Source organism: Hemicordylus capensis, chromosome 3 (genome assembly GCF_027244095.1).
Source record: "Hemicordylus capensis ecotype Gifberg chromosome 3, rHemCap1.1.pri, whole genome shotgun sequence".
NCBI classification, from domain to species: domain Eukaryota; kingdom Metazoa; phylum Chordata; class Lepidosauria; order Squamata; family Cordylidae; genus Hemicordylus; species Hemicordylus capensis.
The window spans coordinates 335,895,563-335,910,503 of NC_069659.1; the positions used below are offsets into that span (position 1 = coordinate 335,895,563).

Below are 14,941 nucleotides of genomic sequence, written 5' to 3' on the forward strand. Positions count from 1 at the left end.
AGCAAGTCTTTATCCACCTTACGAAAAGGAATCAGTATCACCCTTGCCAAAGCAACCCAAGCTTCAAGCTAAATGAGCTCCTTAGAACTAGCTTTGCCATATATATCCTCCCATTTACTCCAATCAGCAGATGATGCTCTGCTCCAAGTGCCTGAGGCTCAAGCTTTGGGGAAGCAAAGCTAGCAAGCATGAAGATCAGAACTTCTGGCTTTGCCAGTCACTTTCCAGAAATCTTTGCCTAAAACTCACTAAGTCAGGGATGTTCAGAAAATGAATACGACGAATATCTATAAACTGCTTTTCAACAAAAGTTCCCAAAGTGGTTCACATAGATATAAATAAATAAAATGGCTAAAATTTTCTAAAAGAAAAGTCTAAAATCTTTTTATTTTAGATTGATTTGTCTCTCTTTTATTCTGGTCCTTGATAACACCTGGTTGAGGTTTTATTGCTTACTATTTTATAGTACAAGCAGACCTAGTTATCCACGGGTGTTCTGTTCTCGCCAATTTCCGTGGATAATGAAACCACTGATAATGAGTCATTGAGTGAATGGGAATTGGGGAGTTAAGTTCGGGGGGGGGGGAACCTACAATGAAAATAATTGAAATAAAATGCTGTACCATGCTCTGCAGGTCTCCAGCTGCCCAGCAATGTACCCCCAACCACCAATTCAGCCAATTTCCCATGAAAATCACAGGTAAAATCTTTTTTTAAAAAACAGAACCACCACCAAATGGCAAAATGGTGTCCAGAAATGACCTCGAAGTTCATTTCCAGCCACCTAGGAACCACAGATATGCAGATTTTAACCCTTTGTTTAACTGTAAATATTGAGGTTGGGTGCATATACTCTGACCGTGAATATGTGGAACCGTGAACAGCGGTATTGCAAATAACGAGCTGTACAGCTGTCTACCTATACAGCTGTTTGTCTTTTGTTCTGTTTTTACTCACTCTGATAAGTTTTGTAGTAAAACCTGAGCATCTGCAGTGGACTGTAAGATGGAGCATCAATTCGAAAAAATAAATTAACAAGTTGCTGCTGCTCTCACTTCCCAAAGTGTGAAATGTGGAGTGACAAAAAGGAATTAAATAGTCAAACTAGACAAATGGAAGTAGCTTTTATTTCTGAAGTACTGTATTCACAATTATAATGTAAAGTTGAAATATAAATCAAGTGGGTGATACTGCAAGTCAAATATTTAATCTGACAGAAAGCGAATGTTACCACACAAATGTTCAATAAAAAAGTGTGCCAATAACAAAAGGTGCAATTACAAGCGAAGCAGCAATAGTATAAGGTGCTTGGAGTCATCATTTGTATAGTCAGATTATCCATGGACAGACAATAACAAGTAAATTTTACCCCACTCCTGCTACAGACCAGAACAAATATGAAAATCTAAAATTCATCCACATGCTATGTTAATATGAAAGTGCTTTTTTATATAAAAAAGGATACATACAGATTTTTTTTTACCTAAATAACTGTGTGGTTTACTTTTTAAAATGTAAAAATGATTTGTTTGGGAGAGTGGTAATGATTTTTATCACCTCCCCCCCTCCCCCGTTTACTTCAGCTGGAAACAGTGCCAAATTGATGCTACATGTGTTAAAACCACTTGTTCAGGAAAATCCAAGTACCATTCCATGATACAAACACATAGACATACATAGATATCTTTATAATCTTACACGAGTCTATACACAAATATTTTCAAAGTCCGGTTGTCTCGGCCTCACACAGATCTGTTCATTCCTAATATAAAATTCTTATCTCTTTCTTGGGTTTCATATTGGGTTTTTTCATAAATAAAGAGAAGAGGGGTTTTTTTGTTTTAAAACCCTATCAAAAATATAAAACTAGGGGTTACAGACCATCAGGAAGAAATTCAAGAAGCAAATAAAATTGCAGTCAACTATTTTATGCTTAAATAGCAATTTCAAACATTAGTGCAATAGAAGGAGCAATAAGTGTTAAAGTTAAGATCATATTGTTTGTCATCATTGTTGTAACTTCATTCATTTTGCTGGCTTATCTAACATGGAAATATTGGGTTTTTCCCCACTGGTGAAAAGGGTAAGAGAAAAACAAAATGCTCTGAAACACTATCGGAGATAGTGTCTTGCAGGCTGTGCAGCGTTATGGAGCTATTAACACTGTGCCTCGGGGCTGTTGCAGACTTCTAAGGTATCCCTGACGCTCTTCTGAAAGAGTGGCTGTGCAAGTAGCGCAACCACAGTTCCTTCCATTTGTAACAATCGGGGAAACTGCAGAACCATTGCGTGTGGAAACGCTGCTTCAGAACAGTGTCGGGGCTGCCTCTGAAGTCTACAGCAGCACTGAGGTACACCATTATGACTCTGTAAATGCTGTGTATCAAGTAAGCCATTTAAAAAAAATTATTAACAATATTTGAGGCAAAAAGACCAATCCTAGTCATTTCAGGAGACCAGGGGTGTGTGTGTGTGTCTGTCTGTGACTGTGTTTTGGTCCATCTATATACACTAGACACCTATTATAAGGACTTAAAATATTTATCAGACTCAACAGATTTATGAAAACTGGTATCACAAAAGTCCTCTAACATCAGGCATTTAAAAAGATTATTCAGTGAACACCCAAAATACCCAGAAATACGTAAGTGGAAATATTGCCTAATTGTCAACATTTTTGGTTTTGTCTTACAGAACTGATTCCAGATGCTTTTGCTACATTTAGTCAGATTTCACCTCTAGATCTCTGAGTTGTCAGTTTAAATGATGACAGAAAAATGGTTGGGAAAATTGGAGAGGGCTGCTTAGTAGACAATTCATAGGCCATTTGAGGCCAAACTATATGTGTTAAGTGTATCATTAGTATGGATGTGCTTCTTTTTTTTAAAAGATAAGAACTGCCATAGGTCTGTGGGTGGTGAATCTGCATTAGGATCATGGTGCATGGGGGCTTTAACTCTTTGCCCCACCACGGTCCTAATCTGGATCCCGGAAAGCTGTCAAAACTGTCAATGGAAGCTTTCTTACCAGAACAAATAGCAGCTGGGGCAGGGCAGGGGGTGGAGTGGACCATGGGAGATGCAAAGGGTTAATGCCCCCTGCAGTGGTAGTCATGTGGATTGGGCTCCCCACCCCTATTAAGGAAAAAAGAAACCCTAGTCCACACTGTTCTCTTGACCTAGTGTGTGATGTTTGGTCCTGTTCTCATACAGAACTCTCATCTGCTGTAACAGAAACCCCTCTCCACCACACAGAGGGGACTTTCTTCTCTCACACACTAGAATTTTACTTTTCTTCATTGGAATCATATTTATTGCAATCTAAAGCTTCTGAGAACAGAATAGGTCAGACATACACTTGGTTTCAAAGACAGCATTACAAAAAACACATTTCAGAGAAGGATTTAACCCTGTGACAATGTACGAAGAGGGAATTTTAATGCAAATAATTCTAGTTGTCATATTTGCATTTCAGGAGACAAACTGTAAGAGGTCTGTTGAAGAGACAGTCATACTGTTGGGTAAAGGATGTAACTTGTTTGTTTCTATACCTATTATGTGTTTAATGTTGTAAGGGGATAGCACTGTAAAGGACTGATTCCACATCCTATTAGAGAAAAAGAATAACGTGAAGCAATTTCCATCACAACTATATGCAGAACTTTCTTTCCTAGTAATGCCGTATCCCATACTCAGGACAGCAAGCAATACTTTCAGGGTTCTACAATTCCATGAACCTTTAAAGTTTAATACCACAAAAGGAATCTGCCATGAAAGTGCTATACTTAACTGTGGTACAGGGAAGAAGTGCAAGGCCATCTACTCCAGCCACTTGGCCTAAGAGAGAACACTCCAGGCATTAAAATGCACTCACATCATAAATCAGCTCCCTTACAAAATTAACTCTCTCAAGCAAGAAATATCTATTATATCCACATCCTCTCATATAGCAACTAAAGGCAAACAGCACAAATGAAACAAGACGAGTTCTGGCCAGTGAACTATCTTCTGAACTATCATATTCCTCCTTCAGTAGCAAATGTAAATGGTTTGGACATCATAGCTATAAAATGGGGAGCTAGTGTGCTTTGAGCTCCTGACACACTGTGACTTTACCACCCCAAGGAGAGGCTATGTATGCTGAGAGAAGTAGGCATTGTCCTTTGGCCATGCCCAGTTTCTCTTTAGCCCTATTCAGACATTATATTGTACAAGTATATAGATGTCTGTACACTCATACATAGTTTTGTGTGATTGACTGTACCCAATTCATTTTAAAAGTGAGCCTGGATACAGACCCCTCAAATGCATGTTATGGATAGGAAGTATGCTGTAGTATCTGTTGTCAATATAATGTGTGAATGATTATATATATATATATATGCAGATTTGTACCTGTGTACACCTGTACGAATGTGGAACACAATTTATGAATACAGTTTTTATGCCTGGGAGAAATGGCATCCTCCTCTTTTCATGCAATTCACCTCTTCAAACTCCCTCACACAATCTACTCAGTGTGATGCCAGCACTGCACCAGGCTATTTCTGAAGTGGGCGGAGTGAGGGCAAGGGGGATGTATGGTGACAAGCCTCACAACAGCCTGGCAAAATACAGGCCCTCCTTGCCACTGCATTTGGCCTGTTGATATGATCATGCCTCTGTTGCTACAGCCTGAGCGAGAGAGAAAGGAAAGATGCCTGCCAGACTGCATACTAATGCGTTATAAATTCTTGGTTCTCTGAGCAGTTGCTTACAGTTTCATACATCTCCACTGTAGAACAGGTATCTGTGGGGAGGAAGCTGCCACAACAGACTTTTCTATTTGGGGCACTTGTGCTTTGTTCTTTCTTGCCATCTTCAGGGGTGCGATATACTGATATACTGCATAAGAAAAATATAATCCTCTTCAAGAAATCACCATGAAGCTATACACTGTGCAGCAAATGAAATGCAAGTGTGCATTTGCTATAATTTATAGACTGGGCAACATCCAGACTAAGTCAGTCGTGATAAGTTCTAAAATCAATGGGATTTAAGTTAGTCATGACTGACTTGTCTCACTGATTTCAATGGTGCTTCATTGTGACAATCTAGTCTGCATGCTGCCCAGTGTTTATAATTCTACTATTAGTGTGGACTTGTGCTCTAATTGTAAATTACAGGACATGGAAAATTGCTCCAGTTTTCAAATGTTTAAAGAAAAGAATTTCAAGATGAGTAATCTGACATACACCTAGGTTAAACTGAAGTATATTGATTAAAATTATTTACAGCCCAATGCAAATTTATTGAGAATTACATGTCACTGGCCAACATCCTGACCAACCGCATGCACGTACTTCTAACAAAAGAACTTGCGTCGCACCAGCCGTGCTTCTGAAGCATGGGTGCTCTTGTGCGTGCTGTGCGGTGATATTCACCACTCTCCAACTCATGGCAAATGCACAAAATTTAGGTACATGTTTCCATTCTTTAAGAGTATGTCTGGAACAAAGGGCTAATGGAGAGAATTGTTGCATTCTTGTGCAAGAGCACCCACACTTCGGAAACAGGGAGGCTAGTGCTGTGCATGCGCTTTTGTTAGAAGCACATGCACACCATTAGAATGTCAGCCACTAAATGCATTGACACTCCCAAGGAAATGTGCATACGACAAACAGCTTTAATCTCTCTGAAGTGGAATAAACTGGTTTAAATATTTCCATTTAAATGCAACATGGATTGAATGGAATCATTTATTTCTCACCATGTGCCAAAGAAGTGCTGAAGATATACTCCTAATTTCAAAATCCTCCAATTGTGCTTTGGAAAAAAAACAACTTTCACTAATATTGATTTGCAATTAGTTGCTCCCAAACACATGTCAGGCTAAGAAGCAGTTCACAGAATGTGGTGGCAGCTTTGGCCACATGGCATTCGATCGCATATTTGCATGTTCCTGCCATGAGGGGTTGAAGAATGATGCAAACTTTGAAATACTTGAATTTTTTTTTACTTACATATGTCACTTGTAAATATTTGTTAGCTCTTCTTAACTCTGTAAGGAACTGAATTATTTTGAGCTTCTGATGACCTCTCAACAGTTACTAGTGTTGAGAGGTCATCAGTATATATCACTATAACAGCTAGAAACACCTTTCTAAAGTGTCCCCAATTTCTGGATTAAAATAACCATTATCACACCATGCAAGTCTAAATTATTTGCTAATTCTAAAATGCCTTTAAACAAGCAAGTAAATTGTTAATGTACAAAAGCAAAAGACGTGTTAACCAAGAAATAATAAATTTCAAAAAAGGGAGGGGTTCTCTGATTTCCACTCAAAGGAACAGAGCTATAATTGTATTATTTACTATTGCATTTGTCAGTTACTCAGTGCCTAACCATCTGGTAAAAAATTGCCAAGGGGAAAACCTGTCTTAAGACATTCATATTATTAATGAAAACCACGTTATATCTGAAATGAACATAGGCAATGCACTGGAAGATTCACATTCAGTTAAGTGTCAGTCATAATCTATTGGGCGTTTCTTCTGTCCCAGCTCCATTGAAATAAATTGAAACTCCACAGACTTGTCAAACTGCCACTCATGTCAGTTGTGCTTGCTAATGGGAAGTTCTCATCAATTAATTGGGCCTCATGTCGTTTAACCAGTTAATGGAATGGAGGTCAAAGAATCTTCCAATCTTTGATGCTAAAGCTTAAACAGATACTGTATAAACCAACACCCAAATACTTAATACTTTAGTGCCTTTGGTTTGGGGGTTCCCATCATAAGATGAATAGCTTTTGCAGGTAACACTGGGCTGTGGAAAAAAGGTTGGTGCTCAAGCCATTGTAATTTCAAAAAAGTGCTTAATTCAAAAAGGGTATGGAAGAACAACATCCCTAGCAGCATCCAGCAGAATATCTGCTGGGAGAAACGAGGAGGAGGAGGAGAGACAAGAGAATTATGCGGGGGCGGGGGGGGAGCAAAGTCCAGAAACATCTGCAGATTCAATCTGCTCTTTAGGGCCATTCAATAAATTGGAGCTGCACACCAGCTCATTGATGGCACAGGGCTTCCATCTTACCAGTGAGTGGATAGGTGTGCATGTACTCCTTTGGTCTATCTTAACTAGCAGCAAGAAAAACTAGAAGGATAGCAACATAATGCCCTCTTCAGTGCATAGCAGCATACAAAGAATCAACATAATGTATGTGCTTTTAGTACTCTCTGGGAAGGGTGCCATACCATTCCAGCTCTCAGCAGCTTTACCACTATGTGCATCAGACTCGCTGTACAATCCCATCTACCAAGAATGCACGCACCCACCCCCCGCCAAAAAAACATTCATTTGTATACACAGGAGTGCTGCTTATACTGACGCAGAGGACATGTAGAATTCAGATGACCAATAGTCTGATAATGAAAGGTCTACTGCATTCACAAAATGTCTCTCATGTTTACGGAAGAGCTTCCGCATTTAAAGAAAATACTATAATGGTGGGTGAGCTGTAGGCTTATGAGAGAAGAAGGAGCCAGTTGCAAGTTCCCTTCAATCTGTACGCTCAAGATTAATTGAAACTCAAAAAGCACAATTAAATGCATAGCATTTTACCATAATCAATGCTTCCACATACTCTGTGGACTCTTCTGTTAATCCATATTCTTAAAAAGCTTTCTACAAATGAAAAAAAGTGTATAGAAACACAATTTAAAACTGTAATCAAGGTTATATATATATTTAAAAAAAGCTTAAATCCTGTATGGTAAATAACTGCCTTTTTTGGAATAAACACCACCCACAACATATTACAAACACTTCATAGAGGTTTTCACTGACTACCTCACCACCACCCTCGCTTTTGACTACAACCATTTGCCAACACAGCTTATGCTCCTTGATAAGCTGGATAACCACTGGAAGGTTTGGAAGATAACATTAAATATGCACTTCCAACAGTCTATGTGGAAAAAGATACTTAGCAAATTACAGCAGTAATAACCACACCAAAAGCTAAGATCCTGGCTTATTACTTTACAAGTCTGGTGGAAGTTGTTTAAAGCTTAGTTTTCCACTATGATTCCTTCAAGGAATTGATCCGTGCACAAATTTTCAGTGCAGGTCCTAGCTTAATATTCATTGCACTCATAAGATGATCCTCTTTTAGTAAGAGAAGAGCTTGCCCATCAATCTCCTGGGCTCGAAATTCATCAGCAATATCCTGACAACCTGCAAGGAAATAACAAATATGTTACAAATCGGCAGTGGCCTTCCTGAAATTGAGAATTTTTCCACCTTTGATTTAATGACCTTCCAAGGTAGAAAAGAGAAACATGTTTATCTGAATCTTACGTACAATCTCTGTGTCCTATCCATGTGTTGATAGGAAGGAATAGTCATAATCAAGAATTCCAGCCTCTCTTTTTGCCACTGTGGAACCATCAAATTGTTGCTTCTGGCACAATGATGTCACAAATGGAACAGTAAGTGCAAGGAGTTCCTGTTCCTCCACATCAAGGCCTGCTCTATAAAAAAACATTTCTGTCTCCTGGGTGGGGTAAACACTAATGCTCTATCTGAGATGAGACAAGGATGCAATGGAATGGGAGTATGAGGCATTTGTGCTTCCTGTTCCCTTCGTGGCATTGTCATAATTCAAGTGGCTCTGATTAATTACAGCTTATGCTCTGTTGCTAAGGCAGCAGAGAATAGGAACTGGTACTTAAACCACGGCACTGGTGAATGGCAACACTTCATTGCCTTGCTCTAGTAATCTACTTGGCTGTCTCCTTTTGATGGGGCAACAGCCATAATGCTCCCATGCTGGTCTTCAGGAAAAGGCCATGAACAGCATGGCTGTGCTGCACAATTTTATTTATTTATTTATTACATTTTATATCCCGCTCTTCCACCAAGGAGCCCAGAGCGGTGTACTTCATACTTGAGTTTCTTCTCACAACTCTGTGAAGTAGGTTAGGCTGAGAGAGAAGTGACTGGCCCAGAGTCACGCAGCAAGTATCATGGCTGAATGGGGATTTGAACTCGGGTCTCCCCGGTCCTAGTCTGGCACTCTAACCACTACACCACGCTGGCTCTCTTATGCAAAAGCCTCCCTGGAAATGGAGAGAGGAATGGGATGGATTCTTACACAGGATCCTGTGTTGTTGAAGCAGACCCACCCCCCTAGAGCCAATAATGTTGTGTAAGCAACAGATGTTTATGGTATTTAAAAGGAAAGTGAGCTTGAGATAGATGGGAAGAGGTTGCCATATTAGCTATTGTAACAAAAACCTCTCATCATTCTCCACAAAATGGCCTCAGTAAGAGCATAAGAACAGCTCTGCTGAATCAAGCCCAAGGCCTAGCTAGTTCAGCATCCTGTTCCTCCAGTGGCCTACCAGATGCCTCTGGGAACAGGCAAGAGATGAAGGAATGCCCTCTCTTTGCTGTTGTTCTTTTCCAACTGATATTTATTTACTTATTATTTCTCTGTGTAAACCGCCCAGAGCCATTTTTGGAAGGGCGGTATAGAACGCGAATGAATGAATGAATGAATGAATGAATTCAGGGGCATCCTGCCTCTGTCTGGAGGTAGCCTATTGCCATCAGGACTAGTAGCCACTGTCCTCCATAAATTTAGCTAAACCCCTCTTAAAGCCATCCAAGTTGGTAATGACAGAGCATAAGGCACTGTCCAGAGAAGCAGTGATTATAAAGATGAAACTCTATAAACCTTGGAACGGAGAAGCTGGATGGAAGCATAGGAAAAAAACTTTGAGAATGAAATGAATGTAAAGCAACTACTTTGGAAACTGTTACTCCAGTTTCCTAATATCAGCAGATTCTAAAAGCCAGCCCCAAGAACCCTATATGAATGTAAACAGATAGTTAATATCGTCTTATTTCTTGACAACTACCATCAGTGCATCTATGTCCCTTTCTCCCCAAGGGAGTAATGTTGCCCTTTCAAATATTCTTAGTAAAGTCACATAAAAGTATTCCAGTTGCATACCAGGCAAAGAATGTATGAAGGCCCAAACGTCTTCAACCGTCCATATTGATGGGTCAGATTGCACGGCTGGTAGCAAATCCATTTCTGTTGTCTTTCTAATTCTCAGTTCCCTAAGCTCACGCTCTCTTTCCCTCTCACTTTGCCTCCGCAGGCGAGTGGTCATGGCAACTGGCACATTATCTTCCTGAGAAGCCAAGTCTTCTTCTGCAGATGGATAAGTAATTGGAAGCTGGAAAATGCAGTACAGATAAACCACAGTATAACCCTTTTCCTTTGTAATTCTTACATAACAACATAAAAACAGCCCTGCTGGATCAGGCCCAAGGAAGCCCACCTAGTGCAGCATCCTGTGTCACACAGTGGCCCACCAGATGTCTGTGAGAAGCCCACAGGTAAGAGGCGAGGCCATGCCCTCTCTCTTGCTGTTGTTCCCCTGCAACTGGGATTTAGAGGCATCTTGCCTCTGAGGCTGGAGATGGCCTATAGTCACCAGACTAGTAGCCATTGATAGATCTGTGCTCCATGAATTTCTCTAACCCTCTTTAAAAGCCATCCAAGCTAGTGGCTATCACCACATCCCGTGGCAGAGAATTCCATAGATTAATTATGCACTGTGTGAAAAAGAACTTCCTTTTGTTGGTCCTAAATTTCCTGGCCTTCAGATTCGTGGGTTGACCCCTGGTTCTTATGTTATGAGAGGGAGAAAACTTTCTGTCTACTCTCTCTACTCTATGCATAATTTTATACACCACTAGCATGCCTCCCCGTAATCACCTCTTTTCCAAACTAAAAAGCCCCAGACACTGTAGCCTAGCCTCATAAGGAAGGTGCTCCAGATTCCTGATCATCTTGAGTGCCCTCATCTGCACCTTTCCCAGTTCTACAATATCCTTCTTAAGATAATGGTGACCAGGACTGTATGCAGTACTCCAAATGTGGCTGCACCATATATAAGGGCATTATAATATCAGCAGTTTTATTTTCAATCCCCTCAGTGATTCCAAGCATGGAATCATCAAAGGTGCTTTCTATCAGCTTTGGCTAATACACCAGTCTGCGTCATTTCTTGAGATTAATGACCTCAGAATGGTGGCACGTATGCTGGTAACCTCCAGACTCGACTACTGCAACACACTCTATGTGGGCTAGGCTTTGTACGTAGCTCAGAAACTGCAATTGGTTCAGAATGTGGCAGCTAGGTTGGTCTCCGGGTCATCTCAAAAGAGACCATATTACTCCTATATTAAAAAAGCTTCACTGGCTGCCGATAAGTTTCTGGGACAAATACAAGGGCTGGTTAACAGCTTAGGCCAGGGATGGGGAACCTTGGCACTCCTGCAGATGTTGGCCTACAATTCTCATAATCCCTAGCTATTGGCCTCTGTGGCTGGGGATTATGGGAGTTGTAGTCCAAAAACAGCTGGAGTGCCAAGGTTCCCCACCCCTGGTAGGCCCTGGGTATTTAAGAGAACATCTCCTTTGCTATGACCCCACTGCCCATTGAGATCATCTGGAGAGGTTTCCTGGCCCTTCAGTTGCCACCAGCCCGTCTGGTGGCTACGCAGGGATAGGCCTTCTCCGTTGCTGCCCCAAGACTCTAGAATGCACTTCTTGTCGAGATGAGAGCCTCCTAATCTCTGACAACTTTTAAAAAGTCTTTAAAGACTTACCTTTTTATCCAAGCCTTTTAATTTAGACAGACAAAATTGGCCTTTTCCACAGCACTTTAAATGAGCTGTCTACCATTACACCAGGGGCGTAGCTAGGGGAGAGGGGGCCCGTGTTCACCTTTCTCTATGGTGGATCCTCGAAGTGAGGGAGAAAATGAAGAAAATAGGGAGGGGTGGAGCTGGAGGACCCAGATTTTTTTTAACCCATCTGCTCAAGTATAGCTATACTCCTGCATGACCCCAAGATCTCTCTCCTGGTCAGTCACTGACAGCTCAGACCCCATCAGTATATATATATGAAACTGAGTTTTATTTTTTGTCCCAATATGCATAACTTACACTTGCTTACACTGAACCACACTTGCCATTTTTTGCCCACTCTCCCAGTTTGAAGAAATCCTTTTGCAGCTCCTCATAATCTGTTTTGGATTTCACTACCCTAAATAGTTTAGTTCATCTGAAAATTTGGCCACTTCGTTGGTAACCCCAACTTCTAGATCATTTATGAATATGTTAAAGAGCACCGGTCCCAGTACAAATCCCTGGGGGACCTCACTTCTTACATTCCTCCATTTAGAGAACTGTCAATTTATTCGTACCTTCAAACAATTACCAATCCACATATGAACCTGTCCCCTTATCCCAGGACTGCCAAGTTTACTCAAAAGCTTTTGGTGGGGAACTTTGTCAAAAGCTTTTTGGAAGTTCAAGTATACTGTGTCAACCAGATCACCTTTATCCACATGCTTGTTGACAATGTTTATAGGGACACGTTACATATTTTGCTAGGGGATAAGCAATGTCACATTTGAGTTCCTTCAGAACTCCTGGATGGATACCCTGGCAATTTAATTTTGAGTTTTTCAAAACAGTTTAGAGCATCCTCATCACCTCAAATTGGCTCAGTTCTTTAGCCTCCAGTCCTGAGAAGCTCCGATCTAGAGCAGTGATATGGTCAGTATCCCTGCTCCAGAAGATAGATGCAAAGAACCCATTCAGCTTCTCTGCAATCTCCTTATCCTCCTTAATAATTCCTTTCATGCCTTCATCTTCTAAGGGTCCAACCGCCTCCCTGGCAGGTTTTCTGCTTCTAATATATTTAAAGAAGTTTTTCTTATTCTCTTGACACTTCTTGCTATATGCTCCTCAATCTCTCTTTTTGCATCCCTTATTGTAACCTTGCATGTATTTTGCCAGAGTTTATGTTCTTTTCTGTTCTCTTCATTTGGTCAGGAAATTAATTTTCTTAAGTAGGTCTAATTCCCTTCTATAGCTTCCCTACTTGTTAGCCATGCTGGCGTCCTCCTGAACTTGGTGGTACCTTTCCTCCTTCTTGGTATACCTTCCAACTGAGCTACTATTATTGTGGTTTTAAATGTTCCATGCTTTCTGGAGTGATTTGGCCCTCCTGACATTCCCTTTCAGCTTCCTTTTAACCTGTCCCCTCATTTTTAAGAAGTTTCCTCTTCTGAAGTACAACGCATCTGTGTTGGACTTTCTTGGCTCCACTCACATATAAGCTGAACTGGATCACACTATAGTCACTGTTCACCAATAGTTCTACGAATCTTGCACCAGGTCCTGGGCACCAGTCAGGATTAAGTCCAAGGTCGCCTTCTTTTTGGTTGGTTCCATGACCAACTCTTCTAAGGCACAGTCATTTAGTATGTCTAGAACAGGCTTCCCAAACAGGCTTCCCTGCTGAACTACAACTCCCAGCATCCCTAGACACAATTTTTTGTGGCTGGGTATACTGGAAGTTGTAGTTCAGCAACATCTGAAGGGCCGCAGTTTGGGGAAGCCTGGTCTAGAAATTTGGCCTCTCTTTCAGTCCCCGCACATGAATTTGCCTAAACCTGCAAAAGGACACCATGGTATTCAGAGAGCACTTCACAGACCTGTCTAAGGAAGTGTTCCCTTGGAGCTCCATCCGAGCCACTTGGCTGGCGTCGGCTCCAACGACCGCTCTTGCCTGATGCATATAGTCCAAATTTCTTACTGCAACTGACATTGTATCTGAGGGTAAAGGGGAAATAAATTACATTGCAACTTTGTATAGAGAAGTAAAATGTCAAGCTCAGTGAGAATAGAACATAATTAAATTATTCTGGTAAAGAAGCAAATGAAACAGAAGAAACCCCATAATAATTGTCTCACTTCTGGTTTGCCAGAAAAGTTAGAGAAATATTAACCCAACTGTCTTGCCCTATTTACGAGTGAGCTTTCCTTGCTTCCAAATAGTGCTCTCTAATGAGTCTCAGGGCATAGTCTGAAAGGCCGCACGATACAGCCATTTTGCTGAACTAAGCATTTCTTGGCCTTCTCAGTGCCTGAATGAAAGACCACCTCCATGAAAAAAAGCAGAATATAAATATACTAAATAAATACAATTTCCTATTATCACTTGCTAAAGTTCATGAACATATTATTATTATTTATTTATTTATTTACACAGTCAGACAGGTGTTATTAACTGGTTTGTTTTATCCAGACATCGAGTCCTTCCCAAGGACCTGGGATGGCTGAATTTTATTGTCAATGTTGTTGCTGTTATAGATATCGTCGCAGAATAAATAATAATAATAATAATAATAATAATAATAATAATAATAAAATAAAAAATAAAAAAATTCAATTTCTATACCACCCTTCCAAAAATGGCTCAGGGCGGTTTACAAAGAGAAATAATAAATAAATAAGATGGATCCCTGTCCCCAAAGGGCTCACAATCTAAAAAAAACACAAGGCAGACACCAGCAACAGTCACTGGAGGTACTGTGCTGGGGGTGGATAGGGCCAGTTACTCTCCCCCTGCTTAATAAAGAGAATCACCATGTTCAAAGGTGCCTCTTTGTCAAATTAGCAGGGGTTAACTTGACAAACATAACAGTTTAAGTGAAATTTAAGTGAAATATATTTCCCTTTTCAAAAAGTAGTTTGAGGAGTGATTTTCAGTGAGGAAACAGAACAAGAGGAAAGGTTTAACTATTTCCCTTGTGTCACAATCCTCATCTGGATTCTCACCTCAGCCATGACTGCATTTTGTTAAGGAAGAGAAGTTCCCCAATAACATGTTTATCATAATGTGTAGTTTGGCTCTGAACTGTTGCAGTTTAAATTAAAAACTAAAAATTAAACTAGCAGCTGGCCACAGATCCGAAGAACTATGAAACTAGCTCCCAATTGTTTTTCTTTGAGCGGCAGCTTCCTACACCACATGGCAAAGTGCTTTTGAAACTGAGGAGTTTAAAAAGCAATTTGTGATGTAACA

At 40.5% G+C, this 14,941-nt stretch overlaps 1 protein-coding gene across 10 annotated transcripts in view; it reads right to left on the reverse strand.

Moving 5' to 3' along the window:
* Positions 1-1,105: 1,105 nt before the first annotated feature.
* The window catches only part of PHC3 (polyhomeotic homolog 3), a 112,004-nt gene continuing 98,168 nt past the window's right edge, over positions 1,106-14,941 (reverse strand). For 9 of the 10 annotated variants that reach the window (XM_053311268.1, XM_053311271.1, XM_053311267.1 and 6 more), the window contains 3 exons: positions 13,569-13,686; positions 10,001-10,229; positions 1,106-8,217 (listed from right to left, as the gene is read on the reverse strand). In XM_053311268.1, coding sequence (XP_053167243.1) covers positions 8,063-8,217; positions 10,001-10,229; positions 13,569-13,686 — 502 coding nt within the window. In that variant the 3' untranslated portion in view covers positions 1,106-8,062. Of the gene's footprint in view, positions 8,218-10,000; positions 10,230-13,568; positions 13,687-14,941 lie in introns of those variants that run through there. The other variant, XM_053311275.1, reaches the window with a different exon arrangement.